This window comes from Melospiza melodia, chromosome 5 (assembly GCF_035770615.1).
Source record: "Melospiza melodia melodia isolate bMelMel2 chromosome 5, bMelMel2.pri, whole genome shotgun sequence".
NCBI lineage: Eukaryota > Metazoa > Chordata > Aves > Passeriformes > Passerellidae > Melospiza > Melospiza melodia.
In genome coordinates this window covers 24,337,131-24,357,764 of record NC_086198.1, presented here as the reverse complement: position 1 = coordinate 24,357,764, position 20,634 = coordinate 24,337,131, and the positions used below count along the sequence as shown (strand labels likewise).

At 36.4% G+C, this 20,634-nt stretch overlaps 1 protein-coding gene across 2 annotated transcripts in view; it reads left to right on the top strand.

The window, feature by feature from the left end:
* Window positions 1-20,634, top strand: part of CCSER1 (coiled-coil serine rich protein 1) — a 607,381-nt gene that overhangs the window by 369,407 nt on the left and 217,340 nt on the right. The window contains exons 9-10 of one of the 2 annotated variants that reach the window (XM_063156615.1): window positions 9,826-9,903; window positions 17,067-17,378. In XM_063156615.1, coding sequence (XP_063012685.1) covers window positions 9,826-9,903; window positions 17,067-17,147 — 159 coding nt within the window. In that variant the 3' untranslated portion in view covers window positions 17,148-17,378. Of the gene's footprint in view, window positions 1-9,825; window positions 9,904-17,066; window positions 17,379-20,634 lie in introns of those variants that run through there. The other variant, XM_063156613.1, reaches the window with a different exon arrangement.

The following is a 20,634-nucleotide window of genomic DNA, read 5'->3' as shown; positions in this document are numbered from 1 at the left end:
TGCAAACAAATCCTTTTTTCATAATAGGTACACACAATGAGCTCAGACAGCACTGGGACAGCATTAAAAAACACTTGTAAAAATTTTAGCTGGAAAATTGTTATCAACAATAGTGTTCCAACAGGCTGATTATGAGACAATAAAGATGGTTTGTTTGATAGAGTGAATTTATGTTACAGTGCAAACTGGCTATTAATGTTTTTCAAGGGCCGTGGATTCACCTTCATCTTTTTCACTTCTTATTTTCTGAGGCAAAATGAAAGTGTATTCCTCTTTTGTCTGAAAAACACTATAAGAAGTATCAGGGTGTGTCTTTAGACTCATATAATGTAATTCTCATGTTTTTATTAATATATCCTAGTTTCAGTTGTGATTTCCCCTCCTTGAACAGTTTTATGTGACAGCTGCTTTATGGTCATGATTATAAGTCATCCTTTTTGGTTTGATTGCAGCAGCAATCTGGGGACCATAGCAACGTGTTTTGCTTATGAAATATGTCAGTGGGAAATAAAGGTCTAGTCACCATTTCCTTAAACAATGAGAAATTGTAGTTTTAAAAGGAAGAAAAAATGCCAGATCTTTTTTCACTACCCTTTCCTGAAGGTCCTGTAATTCTTCTGGAAATAGTGAAATGAATCTTATTTCAATTCTTTGTGCGACAGTTGCCTTTTTGCATAGCCATCATATCAAAAACTTGAATGTAATGGTTACTTTCCTTGTACAATATCATACTTGTTATTATCATTTGCAGATGCTTGGAAAGCTCAGATTTTTAGATGACAATGAAAATACTTTGCTACATATTTAGTTAGTTTCACCAGTTGAAGTCAAAATATTATTGCTAAAATGCTTGACTGAGTCCTGGTATCCAAATTACTCGCTGTAGAATTTGTAACATTCTCACAGCTCTCACAAAGTCAAACTCCCATCATTGGGGAAGTTTCTGAGTTAATTAAAGACATGTCTGAAAGAAGGGGAGATTGATGTGCTCCTCACTTCTGGATTGCTTTGGTGTTGTAAAAGTGAACGAAAATGTTGTCTGGTCACAACTATTTTGCTTAGACAAAGTAGTTCAGAGCTGCTGAAAATTACTTGTGGGCCTTGTGATACTGTTTGGAATACCTGATAATGCATATTAAAGTGTGTTGGTTTTGTCTTAGTGAATTGAATATGATGTGCTTCAAACTTAATTTTCAGTGTCTCATTTGAGGTGACTGGGTAAAAATGAAAGGCATGAATGATGAACCTGAACTCACAGTAAAAAGCTATCTACTTTAATAACATTCCAGTGTCAATTACTGGCAAAAACCATGCTGTGACTTCCCCTGAGAGAAGGTTCACAAAGGGTAAAAGTGCCTTTTGGTCCTTGCTTAAGCAGTTAATTGCCCAGGAAAAAGTCTTTGCAGTATGAGTGCCTGGTGTAGTGACTGAAGCTTTTTCCTGAGCTCTACTGCTAAATCCTGAGTATGTCCCCTTAGTCCTTTATTGAAGCTCTCTGTTTCCCTATAATTCTCCTTGCCTCTCTTTCCCATATAATCCCTAAAACCCTTCTGGGCTCCAGAGTGTTACCTGGGCAGAAGAAGCTTCACAGCTCTCTGCTGGTTACCTGTGGGCTGATTTTCAGGTTGCAGCTCCTGCTGAAGCCCCTTGCCCGCTGAGACCCTCCTTTTCCATCCAGATTTTCATGAAACTCACTCTGTTGCTTGTACCAGTTAGAGTTGACCACTGTAAAAAAATAATTAGAGGGACAATAATTAGAGGGACAGGCAGTGTGATCACTTCCAGCACGTGCATTCGAATGTGTGCATTGAATGGGCTGCACACCAGTGCAGGACAAAGGCAAGTCAAAGAATTGTTCTGTTCTGGCCGTGCTAAACCCAAACTGATGGTTCTGTCCAAAACACCTGCCAAAATGTATTGAGTAATTGACTTAGATTCATAGAGGCAACAGCTCAGAGTGGCAGCTGTGGGTTGTTTTCAATATTGCTGGATATATTTACAATGATGCAGGGATTATATGTTGTTGAAATCAGTGAAAAAACTGCAGCCTTATTTAGCACAGAGATTGGTCCAGGGATTTGTTGATTTCCATGGTGGCAGCAATTATTTGATTTATGTGGTTATTTTACTCTATTCATTTGACCAACAGATGATCAAAATCTGCCTTCCTCATGCAGTTGCTGTTGGGAGAACTCACAAATGACCCTTCCATTGCCTTTGTACTGTATGCTCCTAATGCCACAATTGTGAATCTCATCCCTCAGGACAGCAATCTGTAAAATTGTTGTAAATACTTAGCTATGTGAGGTTTAATTAATGCCAGAAGCCTTCAATAAACAACAGTTGCAGTTTGGACTGTGATGGTTTAATGATTTTTGCACTCTGTCTAATGCATGTTGTGAAATCTGTGCATCAGGTGACTGGCACTAATGTGAATCACATCCCACCAATGTCCCTCTGTGCACAGAGACAAAGGAAACCTCAAACCAACTGAAATATTTGATAGGCAATGCTCATAAATATCTCCTCTTTGAGACCTAAAGGATGTTAGCATTTCAATGGTAGGTAGGGAAGGAAAACGTAACAAAAGGTGAATAAATGCCTTGGATAATTTCAGAAGTTAATGAAACAGCTTCCCTAAGTAAAGCCTTATATTAAATGTTTTGCAGAAGCATCTGTTGGTAATGCTAGAGGATTTTGATAATGCTGTTATGTTGTACTGTATCTTTTTAAGCAGAGAGCTTTTCTTTTAATGAATAGGGATATTCACCAAAAAAAAAACCATGGAAGAAGTTACAAAAAAATAACTCCAGCCTTTTCAAAACAGATGTTTTGGACAGACTGAAATTCTGTTTGTGTACCCATGCAGAACCCAGCCACATTTAAAGTCATGTACACCATAAAAGTGATAAATGTGGTTGTTTTGAAAAGGTATAAAGGAAGAAAAAAACCCAAAGTTATAAACAGTGCTTCCTTTCTTAACTAAATTTAGTAGGTTTATGTCCATTTACATGTTAGCCTTGTGTATGTGTGTCAGTATGACAGTGCCCGCTGAATTATGAGCATACCACCTAGAGGTTATGTTATTGCAGTATATTTCAGTGAAAGCAGAAGGGCAGGAATAATCTATCTAATCCATATTTTCCTATCCAGGTTCTTAGTTAGCTCATGCTAGACTGAGAGAGGTAATGTGCAACCCCCACAAGACAAATACTTGAAATAAATATGTTTATTTCCTTGTTCAAGGAGTATGATTTTCTAAGTTGCAGTTATTTCTGAAAAACCTGAACGTGAGTTTGCAAGCAATTTAATTGGAGACTGTCTCATCTCCATTTTCAGCTAGTAAATAAGAGAAAAGCAGACCTTAAATGGATTTAAACTTGCTTATTTTGATGATCAAGTGCTTTAGACATGAAGGGGCAAAAACTGGTGTGTAAAAAACTGGTAAGTTGTTTTGTATCTTAAGAGGGGCTAATTAATACTGTTCAGTTAAGTAAATGAGAGCGCTAATTGAAGAGACTTCTACTGCCAGTCTGTGATGTCCATTTAGATAAAAATGCTGTGTAAAAGCACTGTGAATCAGTGACATACAAGTTGAATCTTTGAACCCTAATGTGTAGCTCTCCTTTGAAGTTATCTTCCAGTTAAGTTTTGTACTGAATACTCCTCTGCTTTGGGCTCTGAGAAGGTAACTGAGCCCAGAAATTCCTAGCCTAAAGTGAGTGTGTTGAATTTAATGGTGTGAGGAAGTCTGCTTTTCCAGGACACAAGATGTGGGCTACATATTTATGCAGCACTCCATCACTCTTCATGTAGCTTCACATGAAATCACTGAAGATTTTTCTTCAACTATTTATGGGATGACTAAGCCAATAGTGCTTACGTGGGTTTTTTGTGTGTTTTGCTGCTGTGTAGGGCTTAGTGTCCCAGTACCACCATTTCTGAGTTATCAAACTGGGGTAATACTGTCTCCTCATCTTATCTGCTAGGTGTTTTATATTTTGGGACAGGATTTTATGTGTCTGGGTGGTCCTAGCAGTTGGTGTAGCAGTGATAACCCAAGGATATATGGGCTGAAAGAGATACTCTTCTCTATTAGATGAGCTACTGTAAGACTTGGTAATACCTTCTTGGACATCTGGGTGCAACCACAACACAAGTTAAAGCTGACAATGATACCTATTAAAGGTTCAAGGCTATTTGTCAAGATAATTTCTACATGAGCTCCTGTACTTGAAATGTCAGCCTTTTGAAGGGTTATGACTGCCCAGCTGCTTGTGTTTCCTTTCCTCCCAATAACTTTCTCAGGTCTTGGTTTTTTGTTTTTGTTGTTGGGGTGTTAAGATTGGCATCACTTGTTCTGACCATATTATTCACAGAATGTGACCACATAAATTTTTTATTGCATTGCATTATTCAAAGCAGGCATGGCCATGTCTGGGCCATATGTGAGTATGTGACTTTTATGTGTGGTTTTTTGTTCTTCTTGTTTGTTTTTTTTTGTTGGATCGTTTTTGGTTTGTTTTTTTTTTTTTTTTTGTAGTTTTTTGTGGGCTTTTTGGTGTTTGTTTGTTTGTTTTTGAGGTATGATCAGTAGAAAAAAGTTCCTCTATTTTTTTAGTGATCTGTTTACTAAACAGATATAGGTCTATATCTAAAAGTAGCCATGGGAGCCATAATCACTAAGAAAATGACAATTTGCTATTCAGATTTACTGAATGACTGAATGATAGAAATAAACAATATATGGGTATTGCTTTAAAATATAAATCATAAATTCTAATAATAGTTTAGCATTCTGTTGATGCAACAGGTAGAATAGTAAGTAATTAATCAAAATACATCTATTGTTAAGAAATTCTCCAAGAAATGAAATAGGGATTTTTTTCACATGGAACAGATATCTCCCACTGTTAAATGGTATATTTTAAAGCATTTTCCGTGGGTGCTATTGAAAAATAACTTAAAAACTCAGGTATATTTGGAAAATCCTTGTTCTGAAATTCGGAGATGGTTTTGCATACCTGTAAACACTTATTTTTAATTTTGCAGCACATACACAAGTGGTAGTAGCAAATTGTACAGTACAGCACCTTCCAGTCAAATAAATGAGTCAGAACATACCATTTTAAAGACTGTTTTCCTGTCTCTGACATTTGTCAGCTCAGTGGGCTAGGAGATACACTTTTTGTGTGCTTTCTCTTTCTGATTAGATAGACTGGGCTCTCAAAGTGTGGAGTTGTCTCTTATTGGTAAGGTCATGCAGCACTCAGCAAAAGAGAAGAGTTTTTATAGTGCAGAACTTGGGGATGAAAAGTTTAAGGCAATACTTGGGATTATAAGGCTTTCAAAACTTAAAACAGCAATAACCCTCTCTGTTTAGGATCTAGTAAACCTTTGCAGTACTGTAAGGTTAGCTGGCGTGTCTATGGCAGGACTTGTAACTCTGTCAGAGATTTTAAACCTTGATAAGTATTATTCATCTTCAAAGACCTGTTATGAAGTGATTGCATTTTTAGAAACTGTCTTTTTTCCATCAGATGTGTTCAGACTTGGCAGTAACTAATTCTTGAAGTATTGCAAACTGCTTGGAGACAGGCTTGTCTTAGCCCTTCTTGATTTATACCTGGATATTGTGATCTGACAGAAATTAAAGCAGAAGGTGTGCTGTCTTTCATGGCAGATGCCATATTTATCATATGCATAGAAATTTGCCTTGTGTTTTGCAAAAGTCTCATAATGTAAAAACTGAAAAACTCTTTTGGTTTGTGTAAGAGTCCCATGTGAAAGCAATGGAATGTTCTTTGAGATTCTGTGTAGTTTTGTTGTTTGTTGTTTACAGTGATTTGACAGCACTAGAACCCTCAGTGAAACTCTCATTTAGGCATACTTGGATGCATTTCCATTGAGTTTTCTCATGTTTTTCTCTTGATCAGTGGAATAGTCCCCTTGGGGATGGTCACGCCTGTTTGTCACTGTGGTTCCAGAGTAATGCTTCTAAATTTGTTGTGGCTATGTAGCACCTCAGTTCATAGTACATTTATGTGTGGACAGCTGAACCAAGTTGTAGCTGTTTTCTCATGCTGTGCTCAAGAGACAGCTGGGCTTCTTGCTGGGCTTCACAAAGTGTTTTCAAGTGTGATGTGACTCAGCTGTACTGCAGCTGATCGCTGGAGCTATGCTGGATATCATATGTTTTCTTCCCAAACTGAGACTCAAACCAATAGGGACTCAATTTCTATGGAAATAGCTGTCATAAAGTCAATTCTGTAGCTCATTGTAGTCTGTAAATTAGGTAGAATAGATGGTGGAATGCAGGTTTTTTTCTACTTGTTATCCCTTTGCTCTCTGCCTAACTGCTGCTGTTGATTAAGTTTAATCCCGAAGCACATCAGAATTAAAAGACTTTGCATTTTTATAAGTCTTCTGAAGAACAGCTTTTTCTGCCCAGTTCTGTGGTGAACATAAGTTGTTATTCTCAGTGGGGTTAATGCCTGAGTTAAGAGAAATAATCACAAGTAAGTTGTAAATCTTACTGCAGTGTTTGTGGCTGTTGGAGGCTGTTCTGGATGTATGCTGAGACAAAACATTAAAACACTACTTTTATTTTCATGAAGTCTTAGAATAATCTGTACAGATTATAGCAGACAGAGGTAAAAAGTTAATTTTTGATATTTTATATTTTAAACTAAGTAACAATAAAGGTGAAACAGCCATTAGGAAAAAATATTTAATATGCTATCTAATAGACAGAATATAATTTATGAGGATTAAAGCCACAGCTCTACTGGACAGTAGCGTTTTCCTTTTAAGTAGCTGGAGCAGTAAGTTTTGCTCCTTGATTTAATGTGACCATTTGAAGTAGTTGTCAAGCATTTTCTCTTTGGAATTTGCAATTAAACAAAGCACCACAAGTGGTCACCATGCTGTCACTGGTAGGGAATGGAATAAGAAAACAGTCTCAAAAAAGAACTTCGACATGTTTGCAATCAAAGCTGTGAAAATTATTTTGATACTCTCCTGTTCAGAGAAGAAATATTTTAGAAAACCAGTGTCATGTTTCAAGATGTATCGATATCAACTCCTGCTGACTCCCTAAATCTAAATAACTACTTTTTTCCTATCTGCCTTTCAGTGGGGAAGACTTAAGCTGTTTTCTTTGTCTTGCATTTCTTACTTTTTTATCTTACATTTCACTTTTCTCGTTTATTTGTAATATTTTTACTTGCATGAGTTATCAGCTGATATGTGTTGTCTTCCTATTTCAGCACCTTCTGGTGACTTATTACAAACATAGTAATAAAATAGTAAGTATTCAAACCATGACACTCTAGTACCAGAGCTAGTTTGAGATATAAACTATGTGTGAACTTATTCCCCTGTGAAGAAATAGGCAGAAACATGATCTTTATTGATCATGATCTAATGCTTTTCACTGTGGTTGTTGAAATGCCAAAATCAGTAATCTCAATAATCGAAGCAACTGCAATGTTTGAGAAAATGTCCTTCCATGTAGTTTTTCTCTCTCTCCCCTCAAAACACACACAGGTACTTCAGAGAGAGGGTTGCAGTGAATGTTCTTGGCAATATTGCTGTTAAATCAGCCATCAGCTGTTCCTGCCTTTTCACTAATTAGGATCGACCCAGGAAATAGAAGTTTTTCATGCTCTTTTCCGTGTCACCTACAAATGTACTTTTGTGCTGCTTATTTTAATAAGAAGCAATAACAACACACAGAATGGTAAGAAAAGATGCTCTCACTTTAAAAAAAGTCACTCAGAAGTACTTTGGCTGATCCTAAAAATATTTTTTCAATAAATTACTTGGTCCCTGCTTAGTCCTTAGAAAGGCAAAGGTACCTATTTTGTTTACCCTTTCCTTTTGCTTTCCTTATCCTTTTAAGGAGAAAACTTTAAAAATTACTTTAAAATGCTACCTGATAATATTAATCATCCTTAGGAGTAATGCTGTGAGGGTGGTAGAGGGCTGTTGTGTGAGTAGATGTCCAGGTAACTCTCTTCTTTGTTCTGAATCCATGTGAAAGTGTGCTACCTGGCTTGCAAAGATCTTTAATCTTCTCTTTTGCTCTACTTGAGAAGAAAGAAGAGAGTTGCAGTTTCAAACTTTCTTTTCCAGTACCTAGACTTGTAGAAATTTTCACTTTTTCCCATTTTATTAGTTAGCTCACAAAATATAAATAAAAAATGTTACCATGTTAATGTGGTGTCAGAACTTGGATATGTTAAAAATGGATCTCACTGCATATACATAGTTAAAGGAGCAGCTCTGGGAAAGGAAAGAATATTTGTTATTCCAACCTTTCTAGCTTTCTGGTTAATTTGCTGCCTTAATAAATATTTGGATTTATTCTGTTTTTCTTTTTTCCTCTATGCTTTTTCAAAATATATATTTGTGAATCCATACAGAAAGAACAGAAATGTTCTATTTGATCAGATACACAGTTTAATGATGGTGTTGCTTCAGTTGCTATCTTACTTGAACACTCAATATCTATGTTTGTAACTTGAAAATTCATGGAGCTTCTCAGCAGTAAAATGTGGTAAAATAAGATAGTAGATATATCATAATGCCTGTTTTTTAAATATGTAGAAGTGAGTGGACTAGTAAATTCAAACCTCAGGAAGACAAACCATTTCTTTGAGAACTGGGATTTGCTTTTCCATGAATTCAGTTTTAACTTGGTTGTTAACATCAGCAAATTTGGGCTCAAGTGTTTTGTACAAGTGATGAGATCAGTCTGAATTATGTTTTCCTCCAAACCTTATTTAAAGGGTTGAAATACTGGAGGTAAGGGTCACTGAGGAGTTGACTTCTTTCTGCTGTTTAGGCAATGTAGTGATGTGCATACCTTGCCTTGAATCAAATAATATGAGAACTTGAGAGTCAATGAACTTGAAATGCAATTTAAATGAATTCTGTTTTATTGCAATACATTCCTGTCAGTAGCATTCAATTATATTTTGTACATCTTGAGGAGTTTGAGTTCAAGGTAAGCATTTTTTACAGATACAACTGAAAAATTAAACTGAATCAGTAAGCAGGAAAACATAAATCAATGCAGTAAAGAATTTTGCATTCTCCTTCCCCTCCTGTGTGCCTTTTCCTGCCTTACCCCACATATTTAGAGTTGTTTTATCAAATACCTTCTTCTGGAAACTAAAATAGGATGCTCATGGGCTTGATGACAGTCAGCAAGCTTAGTGATCGGTTTCAAAGGAAGTATAAGAATCTGGGCTTTTTTTGGGTCAAAGCAGCCAGATATCTTTGCTCAAGCCTGTTCAGAGATGCCATGCCACACTTGCAAAAATTATTCAGGTACAGAGGGACAAGGATGGGAAAAGCAGAAATCAGTGCAATACCCAAGAAATGCTTAGGTTTGGTTCACATGTTTCTGTTGGGGAAGGCAGAAGTCATGTCAGGCTTGTGATCTGCAAGTGTTCATATTCCTCAATATTTTCAAGTAAATTATTTCTTTGCTGTTGGAGTGGTGCTGGTATTTGCTGGAGTCCCTGCAGCTGCTCAGAGCTTCATACCTGTCTGCCTCAGTGCCATCCTTCTTGTGGGCCCCACCGTAGCACAGAGTTGGACTATCTGAGTCCACCCTCTGTTTAAGAGAAAGATAGATAAATTTATAAAAGCATACAATAGGAAGGAAATCAACCTCCCAGTATGAATAGCACCATAATAAATCTATTTCTTACCAGCTGTCCATGCATGAGTTTTGAATTTATCTGGATGTTTGGAGCGGCAACGCCCAGTGAGGAAAACCATGACTCACCTATGCAATGTTATTTTGTTTTACAGGAGAAGGCTCAGTGCTTTCAGAAGGCTCTGGCTTCCCAAGCAGATAAATCCACACAGACAGAACTCGTTGGCCATGATGTAAGTAGCTGTATCAAACAGTATTTTTTTATTGTGTTTGTGGGCGTTCAGACTTCTGTCAGCTGGTTTGCCTCTGCTGTTGTTGTCCATGCATGGATTTGGTGATTCTAAAGTACCTTCAGAAACATGAGAAGATAATTACAACTGCCTGCCAGCACGCCAATGCCCTGTTAATTTTAGGCTTTATGGAGAGCTGAGAATTTGCATAAATGAATGCGGATGGTATGTATTAGTGCTTTGTAATTTTTTTTCAGTATTTATTTGCACACTTACTGACAGTTAATGAGGTTATTATGTTTAGAATTGTCATATGCTGTCTAAACAAGATTTGAAAATTGAAAGATAATGGAATAAGTACGGTTTTGCCAAGTGATGTTAAAATTCTGTTTCCTAAAGAGCATCTGCCAGAATTTCTCCTAGAATGTGTATTGATAATTTGTGTCCTCATGCAAGAATGCAGGCAATGAAGAATCCTTAACTGTAGAAATAATTTTTCCCCAGTACTTCAGAATGGAAATATTCTGTCTGTGTGTGGTGTTGCCTGAATATAGGTAAGAGATTCTCACATGAGCCTCTGGAATAATCTTTGTCGAACATTTAGGACAGTTCCATTCTGGGACTTGTGCAAAGTCTAACAATGATTTTTAAGAAACTCTTCTGCAAAGCAGTGCTATGGTTGTTCATTGGTATAGATCAACATGCTGATTCAAGTTTATGGAAAGACCTCTGGAATTAAAGCAGGCTTTGAAATCTTTTTTTTTAGTTCTCTTTCAGTGGAGCATTAAAGTTTTGTCTTCTGTGAATAGAAACATCAAAATTTTACGCTTTAATACGAAAAGTTTTATCTGCACTAACTTTTTTGTGGGCTACCAAACATGAACTCTTATGTTCTACTGTGTCTGTGAAGTCATGTCTGGTGGAATTTACTGAAACTCTGAGGTGTGTATATGTTACTGCTGAAAAATCCAGAATATTCAAAAATATTTTTAAAAAATTTTCTATATTGCAATATGATATCCACTTCTGTGACCAGTTATCCTTCACAATACTTTCTTGTGCATTAGATGTCAAATAAAATTTGACTGAAAATGGGAACAGGAAACATGTAAAGTTTGGGGCATTTTTGTTGTTGTTTTGTTTATTTTTGGGTTATGTTGTTTGCCTGGTGTTTTTTTTAAGCAGATATGATTTATGCTTTTGGTTGTTTTCTCCCAAATCAAATATGTGGTACTCGTGCTGCAGGGATTCATGCTGTTAGCAGATTACATATTCTTTCCTTTTTCCAGTCTATGTTCCCTTGGAGTTTGGTGGGGAGTAAAAAATAACATTAGAACCTCGTTTCCCAAACAGGTTCAATTTTCTGGCTGAGATTTGAGTGTTAAATGTCATAATAACTACAATAAGTCAAATAAATCCTTTCCTTTAGCATCATTCTCTTCAATTAGGGGAACATATTTTTCAGCCTTCCCTGGTAAAATTCGTACCTTATCACAGTTTCAATAATATATTATCTCATACATTATCTCATAGTCTGTTGCAGTGCAGGAATAAAAGGAAATGTTGAATGTTTTTCTATGGAACAACACTTCACCTGTATTTATGTGGTACAGAGTTCTTGTGAAATTTCCATTGCAAGGGATTGATAGCAGAGAAATTTGAATGAATTTACAGGAGTAACACAAACCTGCTATGATCACAATTAGGGGGACTCAGTGAGGAGGAATGTGCAAATAAATAGTGTTAACACTTTTTGTAATACTGTTTAAACTTCTTGCTCTTCTATTTATCAGATTGTGCAGCTTTTCTGTGAAGGAAAGCTATTAATGCTAAGTTCAGCTGTGTTTCTGTTGAATCCAAGTGGCAATTACATTTACGTTCTTGGCTTTTGCATGAGATTTTAAAGAACAACTTGTAACTGTTGCAAGTAGTATCTGTACATCATTTTATTCAGATGTCAGTAAATGTGTACAACTACAAGAATATTGTGCTAATATGAAATTTGATTAAATAGAAAAATACAAAACAAATCAGAGAATACAATATGTATTTTTCACCCCATTAGTTACACATTCTGAGAATAGTGTACATTGAATACTTCAGATCTGGTTTAAGAGGTAAGCAGAAAATTTAACTTCATTTCATCATTACAAATGTGCTGCTTTAATTTAAAAGATCAAACAACAACCGACATCCTCACATTTTTATTTTTCCTTAATTCAAATTTAGAAGTTAATAGTAGTTGGATAAAAAGTGCTACCAGGAATTTGCATGGCATTGTTTAATGAATGTAGTTCAAATATTGATATACACTACACAGTGTAATAATTCAGAAATGCTTAAAACAATGCCTCTATGAGTGATTTGGTTTATATTCTCATATATTCTTTTGTTCCACTGTGTAATCTTAAGTTACCTGTTTTGCAGTTGAAAAAATTGAGAAGGGTTAGTCCCAAAATAAACCACTGCTTCAGTTTTTTGGGTTTTTTTTTTGTTTCTGGACATCTTCCAGTAGTTGAGACAGTTCTTTAGCCTTGGAGCTCATTTAGATGTGTCATTAAAAGTAAATGGAAGTTCTGACTTCGACTTAGATGAGGAATTAATCCTTTTGTCCATAGGGTGTACAGTAATGAAAAAAAGCTGGAGGCGAGTCTATATTTAGGAAGGAATGGGTGAAGAAGGAGGAAATGCAGTGTTTCACAAAGAGGAAATGTTCTTGTTTTTGTGGACTGCTCTGAAAATGTATAAACAGTATTGAATGAGTGTTTTAGGTGTGTGAGCAGTTACCAGTATGAAAGTTGTTAAAATGTATTTTATTTTAGGGGTTATAACATAATTACAGTCAGAATTTGACTGTCAAGGTGATCAGTAAAGTTTAGATGATGCAATGTCCTGCAATAGCTTTGAATTCTTGGATAATATTTCCGATAGAGCTCTGATTTTTTTTTTTTTCCCTGTACAGCACAAGAGATTTTTCAGCAGAAATTGCTTTAGAGTACTGTTTTAGTAAGCAAGTAGAAGATAAAGTCTGTAGCAGTAAAGATAATGTTCCTCATAAAGAACTGTTTGAACTGGAAAGTAAACTGCTTAATGTCTTTTCTGTATTAAAACAGTCTAATGCGAAACTTAATTACGGAATTAAAACATAAAGTTTAAAGTAATTTCTGATAAAGACAAAAGGGGATCTTCCATGATGAGAAATGCTACAGTGTCCTTAAGTGAATAACATGACAACTTTGCTCCTTGAGGAAATTGAAAGTAAGATATCAACACCACTATTGTATGTGTACTGGGGAAGACATTGGAAGGCTCTCAGGGTTTCTATAAAGGCTAGTTGCTTTCTAGTGCAGTGTGTCAAGGAATCCTCATCTTATGTTAGACCTAAATTTATTCTGTTTTCCAATATGCTTACTTAGAATCATTTAAAGCATGTTGGGTGTCTTGCGGAGAGAGCCATGTGTGCAACAGATTGATGTTGAGTCTGCTAAATAATAAATTATTAATGTGTCTTTAATAATCAATGCCAGTTTAACCTCATCCGTCTTTCTGTGCTTGCAGAGTTTTCTTTTATTGAGAGATCAAGGAAGAATTTCTTTCATGTTGGTGAGGTAGCTGAAATGGACCATAAGAGGGATAGATGCAGTTGGCTAGCACTGGGACAGATTGCAAGTTCATGTTAAGGGGTAGACATCTAATAATGGCTGCCAGCAAAATAGGAAGTGTCAAGTATTGTGCCGGCCTCACACAAGCACTCTGCAGCATGAGCACTGCTGATTAACTTTGATTAAAATGTCTCTCAAAGAAGAATCAAACAGGGCAGTTCTTATTTCTGTCACCAAGGGAAGTACGACTCAGCACCACTTTGTCAATCTTTATCAGCCTTTGGATTAAAAGAGGTTGTACTTAATTTTATTCTCCACAAAGTAGAAATTCCTACTAGCTGACATGATTTCTGCAATGCCTTTTCTGTTTGCTTTCTGCTGATGTTATAGGTTTCATATCTGAGAACTGCTATTCTGTTTGTTCTTTGCCTTTCATATTGAGATTGAAGCTGATGTAAACAGGCTTTGGACTGGTTCTAAAATCATTCCCCATTTAATGAGCATTCTTTCCAGTGTAGTGGTCCTTAAATTTTGTGTGATGCTTCTGATGTCTCAGACAAGAAACTTGTGTACTGCTGCTGTTGATCTGCTGCAGTTTGGTTTGCACAGCTACAGACAAAAATTACCTTTCTTTGGTGATCACCAGCACTGTGTTTACAACAGTGCTGTGGGACAAATAAGGCACTGTTATCACCTGTACCATCATGCAATATTAAAATCCATACTGATACATATTTTAGGATATTTGTTTTGTAGCTTGCTGTGCATTACCTTGGACAGCATGCCTCCCTTAACCTCTCAAAACCTGGGCACTCCCTTCTGCAGAGCCTCTGTGTTTGATTGGGAAGAAGTGGAAGGCAGGGAGGAGGGTGCTCTAAGTGCACCTTCCTGCTGTGCTCCTGTTCCTCCCCAGCTGCCAGCCAGCCAGCATGGGTGATGGATACTGTAAAGGGACTGCATTGCATTGTCCCCTCTCCTTCAGAAACGCAGGGAACAGAATACTGACGTAGTTGAATTTTCTGAACTTTCCAGTCTAATCTAAATATTCTCCTGCCCTGTTTGTGTATTTGTTAGTGCCTTAAGTGAGTTGTGTTTTGCCCCCTAAACTGGAAAATACATCCTACTTCGGCCTCTGCTCCTTCCCTTGGAGACTGATGTCCATCTGCTGTTGTATTTTACTCCTGAGTTACTTTTCTCCATTTTTTTATTTAGTCTATGAGTTTGTAGTCTCATGTATACAGGGAAATAATAAAAACTTGTGCATAATATACCTTTCCGTAATGCAAAATTACTTTAAAAAAAGAAATCTTTAGAAATCAAACCAGCCATTAACCATTTCAGTATTTCCTTTGATTGTATATCTGTGTACCTGTTAATATCTGGATAACCAAGTTGTTCTTGACATGCTGCATCCCTTCCTACAACTTCCCTTAACATTCATTTTCTCTCGTTCTCATGTCCAATTTCCATTTTTTACTATACAACTTCAAAATACCATTTCAAAATCTGTTTTCTGGAGTATGTTATGTGTACAAATTATCAAGCTTTGATGGTGTCAAGCTAGGATGATACTTCTTTTGGTTTTAATGATTGCCTTCCACCAACACTTGTGAAGCACATTACTTCACCATCAAACCTCTTCATACTTGGTGTTTGAATTACATTTAACCACCAGGTCATGAACAGGAATGAATTGTTGCACCTGCTCATGACAGGGAAAAACAGTTCAAGTTACTGGTGCCAAATTCACTGGAAGATAAATGCTTGTCCTGAAGGTTTGGTGTTTGTGGTGCTATATGAAAAGTGAGGACAGGTTTTCACAGAAACTTCTGTAGTAAGTGGGTTCTGGAACAGAAACTGAGGTGTGCCATATGAAAAAGACACTTTGATTCTTGGCTGATTATCAGCAGGATATGCTGCGTTTAATTTTGCCATCTTCAGGAGTAAGGGAAAATGAAATTTGCCTTCTGCAGTGATGCTTAATTGATGTGAATTATCTTCAGTTTTGATTTGTGGCATGCAAGTGGGCTTTTGGATGCTTGTATAGATAAGCTCTGTGCTGTTTAAATATTTGTAGTAATATGATGGTATTATGACTGAGTTTCCTCGCAGACTCGAAATTAACATAGTACTAGTAATTTTTAGGTCTTTAAAAAAGCACTCTTTTCCTGTAATATATTTTTCAACAACAGTGCAGTGTTTTTCTTGCCTTTTAAGTTTTAAATCTTTCTGTTTATTCTACATTTTTCTGTCATAGCCTTCTTTGTATCTGCAGTTATGCTACTGCTATCTTGCTTTGAAAATACAATCAAATATGATGTACTTTGAAGTATTGACTGACCTTACTAATTTTGCTTAGAGGTGTTGGGGTGGGGGAGAGGAATAGGGGGAGAAGCAGAGGAAGCTGTTTAGATATTCCTAATTTTTTGTCCTAGAAGTTTTGTTGGGTTCAGACAGAACTCTTCCCACTTTTTTCTGCTTTAGCTCCATCACTGTCTCCTCCTTAGACTTCTCCAGAAGTTTGCTTTTTCACTTAAATTTATCCATCTAGAATTTTTGTATGATTTCTTACTTTAATTTCTGTGCTGTACTTACAAGTGTGACTTTGCAAAATTTAATTGCAGTAGTGTATTTGCAGTATGTTCTAGTTGCATTATTTCTATAGTAAAGAAAGCAGTTCATGACTACTCTCAGTAGGAACCTAGGTGTGCAGCTATCCCTACAATTCATAGCATGTCCTTACTACATCCACTGTGACCTGTTACATTAAGGATAGAAAGCAGTAGGACACTGACAATGAGGATGTTTGAGTAGGTTTATTTGATTGAAACAAAAAAGCTCTCCACCAGACTATACCTTGCTGAATCCGTTGTTGAATACTAGCAGTGTCTTATTTGTAAGGGCAGAAAATAGCAGCACTAAGCCTTCTAAATATTGTTCAAAAGAATGAACTGGGGATTTAGTAAAATGCACTCAATAATAATCAAGAATTCTAAAAAATAGCAGCATTTTATGATAGGTGTTGAGTATATTTTCTGAAAAAGGAGAAAAATTTGATTTCACCTTGAAGAAAAGATCAACAAACGAAATTGAGAAATGGGGCATGGATAACCACTGCATTATAAGCAATGTGTATGGGTTTTGCTGCATTAGTACACTTAGGGTGACTGCTTTTTATTACAGACTGATCTACTTACACAGTTTTATTGTAATGTGGAAATGTTTTAATGTTGTGTGCATGTTGCATGTAGATTTCCTCTGTTAGTTCAGTGTGCTGACCTTATTCCAGTAAAAACACAGAGTCTGTTATACATAAGGGTTTTCTGACTGGAACAGTGTCATGAGCAAGCTGATCAGTCATATTCAGTCATTGTTGTGTTGTGATCATTAGTGTAAAAGAAACTTTATTATTACATGCTGCCTGCATGACTGCATACAGCAGAAACAGTAATTCTTCATTTACTTTGTGTTGCCATCAAACCATGCATCACTAAGATTTCATTTAATTTCATTTCTTTTTTCTTTTCTTTCTTTTTTGTTTGTTTGTTTTGTTTGTTTTTAAAGGCCCTGTGGAACTCTCCATGTTCTGAAGGCTTAGTTTACAAACCTATCAACATCTCATTGGTTCCATCATTATTAAATTAAAATGCAACATCTGGACACTCTGCACTTACGGATATAATTAAATACTGCTGTATATGAAATGGGCTGCAAGCTACCATGGCTGGCAAAATTCTACTGCTTAAGATAATATTTGTATTATGAATGGTCAAACATCACTTTTTTGGCAGTATCTTCATCATTAAGTGTATCTATGAATAAATTATTAGTAAGCTATGACAAAGTTATTATTTGAAATAAAAATTATTCTTACAATTTTGTGCGCTTAGTCATCCATTGGTGATTCACTGCAAGTAAGAAAATGTAAGAAAATCCTTCACTCATGCTTGTCTCTTGAGATGGAAAAAATATGTCTCCAAGATCTAGAAACCTGAGGAAACCATTATTTTTTAAAATCTGTATTTTTCCTTTTCCAGTAAAAGCAGTATTGCACTGACTGTGAATACAGGGTCAGGACCTTTCAGTATGTGTTCTACCTGATAAATGTTCATAATGATGTACATAATTCTTACGTGGGATGCAAGAACCATTTCTGTAGAGCGTTTGGTAAGCTTTTAGAAGGCCAGAATTTACCCAGCTTTATCCCAGGAAGCAGAAGAGCTGATCCTAAAAGCATACACTGATTTTTTAATCCATTACAATCATAGCTTTACTGTACTTTCTATCCAATTTTCCTGTGGATTCCAACAAACATTGCTAAGAGAGCAATCAGTGGGGGGAAGGTAAACATTGTGTTGGCTGGATGTGACTGTGCTGCTTGAGTGGATGGTGGCTGTTGTCCTGAAGGGTGACGTGAGGTGGGTGGGGAAGGGCAATTCCAGGTTTAGGGCTTTATTAAGCAAGAAAGCAGAGAAATTCGCCCCTGTCAGTTGCTTTTCTGTAACCTTATCCAAGAAGGACTTCATTCACCAGGATGTGCCCTACACTCACCTTTTCCAGGTAAGATAAGAACGTGGCTGTGCCAGCAGTATTCTTTACCCTTTTCTCCTAATACATTTTTTTACTAACAAGAAACAATGCTTGAATCTTTTACTTTTCATTTCGGTCAGGCCTCAAAGTATATAATATGGACAGTCCCTCAACCAAAGCAAAATTTAGCACCTGTAGCTTTAATTTTAAACAGAGGACATACTGCATTCATTCAAAAATGACATCTTAGCAGTTATTCCTAAAGGGAGCGGAACGGAAAATATAAGTATTCAGCTAAATATTCATGCCAGTCTTGAAAGTGAATGAACCTTCTTCACAGGGGATGTTTCATTATGTTGGCTGATTGTGTACCAATTAACATGATGTTACTGTTTCTCAGTCTCACATTGTCTTTTCTTTGATCCTAACAGTCATCCTTCAGCATCCTCTCTTGCCCTTTTGGTCAGGCTGCCTGGAATTTCATTGTGTGTATAATTGCATAGTTCATAATGTATTTGTTGGAATTACCTTGTAGCAGCTATTAAGTAGCTAATGCATAATTTAAAGAAACAACAGAAGCAAGCATATGCATATTATCCTTTTGAACTTCACCTTCCTTGTTGAACTTCACCTGTTACAATTTTTCCTTGTTTCCTTGAACAAAAATCCTTTTTGTAATCATTGATAAGCATAGAAATGCCTACTTCTTCTGTCTTTCATCACTCTGTGTATTATGATAATATTTTCAGTCTTTGTCAGATACTGCTCTTGGAAGAAGATAGAGATAACATTTTTCATTGTGTTTTTTGGCACAGAGATCTGCATTTCGCTTAAAGAAATATATATATGGATAATAGCGAGGTTGTGAAAAATTGTGTAAGTTAGTGCAAGAACAGTGGAATTAAAAATATGTTTCCAGGATTCCAATGAGAAGGAAATAAATTTCACTTTCTATATAAAGAAGCTTTTTGCCTGTTCCTCCAAAGTCTGTGAAAGGATGCTTTAAAATACTCAAAGAGCTAGTTTATTTCTGTATTTGTTGCATCACAGAGATATTGCTAGCAGCCAGTATTTCAGTGCAAAACTCAACCCAGCCCTTTGACATTTGGGTTGGAGTTTTAGAGTTGGGTTTTTAACTTTCCCATGAAATTATCCATAACTTACAATACCTTTTTTCTTTATTTTCAGTTTCTGTAACTTTACAAAGTAGTATGAACCAAGAAAAATTTCTCAGTTTGCTATTTTACTCACCTAGCATTGGAATGGTCTGGAAAAAAACATGACTGACTATTCAGGCTTCAAGGATACACAATCAATACTTTGCATGCATAGGCAAGAACTTAATGCTAGTTTAATTAAAGTCTTAACAGACTGATGAAAGATTCTTTTTTAATTATTATTGCAGTAGAGAGTGAGACAGCACATCTAGTTCAAACAATCCAAAATTAAAAATACGTAATTTTCCTAGTACCTATCTCTTTCTTTGATGTATTTTATTGCTCACTCTTGCACAGCCTTTTGTGATCTCAGATCACAAAATGTGATCACAAAAGGTCAGTGGCTTCTGGTCAGCTGTGGGAGCATTGCAATAAATCTACTATTACAACTGCTTGTTTGAGTCTGATAGTAACATTAATTTCTTTCTCCTCACTCTGGAATCCAGTTGGGGTCTGTCTTATATGTTTGTTAACATGTTGTATACCTTGCTCTTACCATGGATTTCAAGTGCATGTGACATCTCTGTCACCCTTACAAGTGGTTTTACCACACTACAAAGATTTCTTTCCTTTGATGGTGAGTAACTTTGTAGCTATGGAGTCTCTGGTGTCATGCAATGCCTGCAATTAGTTGGACTGCTTGTTATTGAAAGATCATTCACAGAGTAAGTGCTTGCTACTGATATCTCTAAGATAGAAACTTCTAGCTGATAAAACCACCCCTGCTCTCCTCCCACCACCAAAACCTTGCCAGGTAAATGCTATAGAAGGTGTTAACCACATAGCTATCAAAAACTGAACAACTGGTGCAAAAAGGGTGATAGTGACCTGGTCATTTGGTAACTGCCCTTTGGAGCTCAAGTAAGTTATCCTGGTTACCCTGTAAATATTCAAAAATAAAGTATTCTGCAAATATCCTAGTAAGCCAGGCAAAAGCAAATGATGCTCTTGTTATTAGCTTGATCCAAAGGCTGTGTCTTGTTTCAAGCAATGGTAACACCAAGTTAACAGAGATAGAACACTAAAACACTATTGGCAAAATACTTTGTTCTCATTCTGAACATTGGCATTTAACAGATGCAGAGGTCTGTTACTTTAACTAGCACACAGTGTTTTGTCTCCATTTGATGCTTTTCAAGTGCTACCAGCTAACCTGAGTTTGCTTTCTGCACTTTCCTCCAGGGGCTTCTGAATGTGCGAGTGCAAGGCTGTTTTGTACAGCACAGGAGGGGGAAAAGTAGAAGCTGAGTGAATGGACTTAAAAGTAACAAAGGTGCAAAAATGTTACACCCAGAGCAAATATTCTGTGATAAATGTTGAAAGGCTGAGAAGGAACAAGAGTGATTTAAACAGTTATGAGCAGTCAAAGGCAGGCGAGTCTCAAA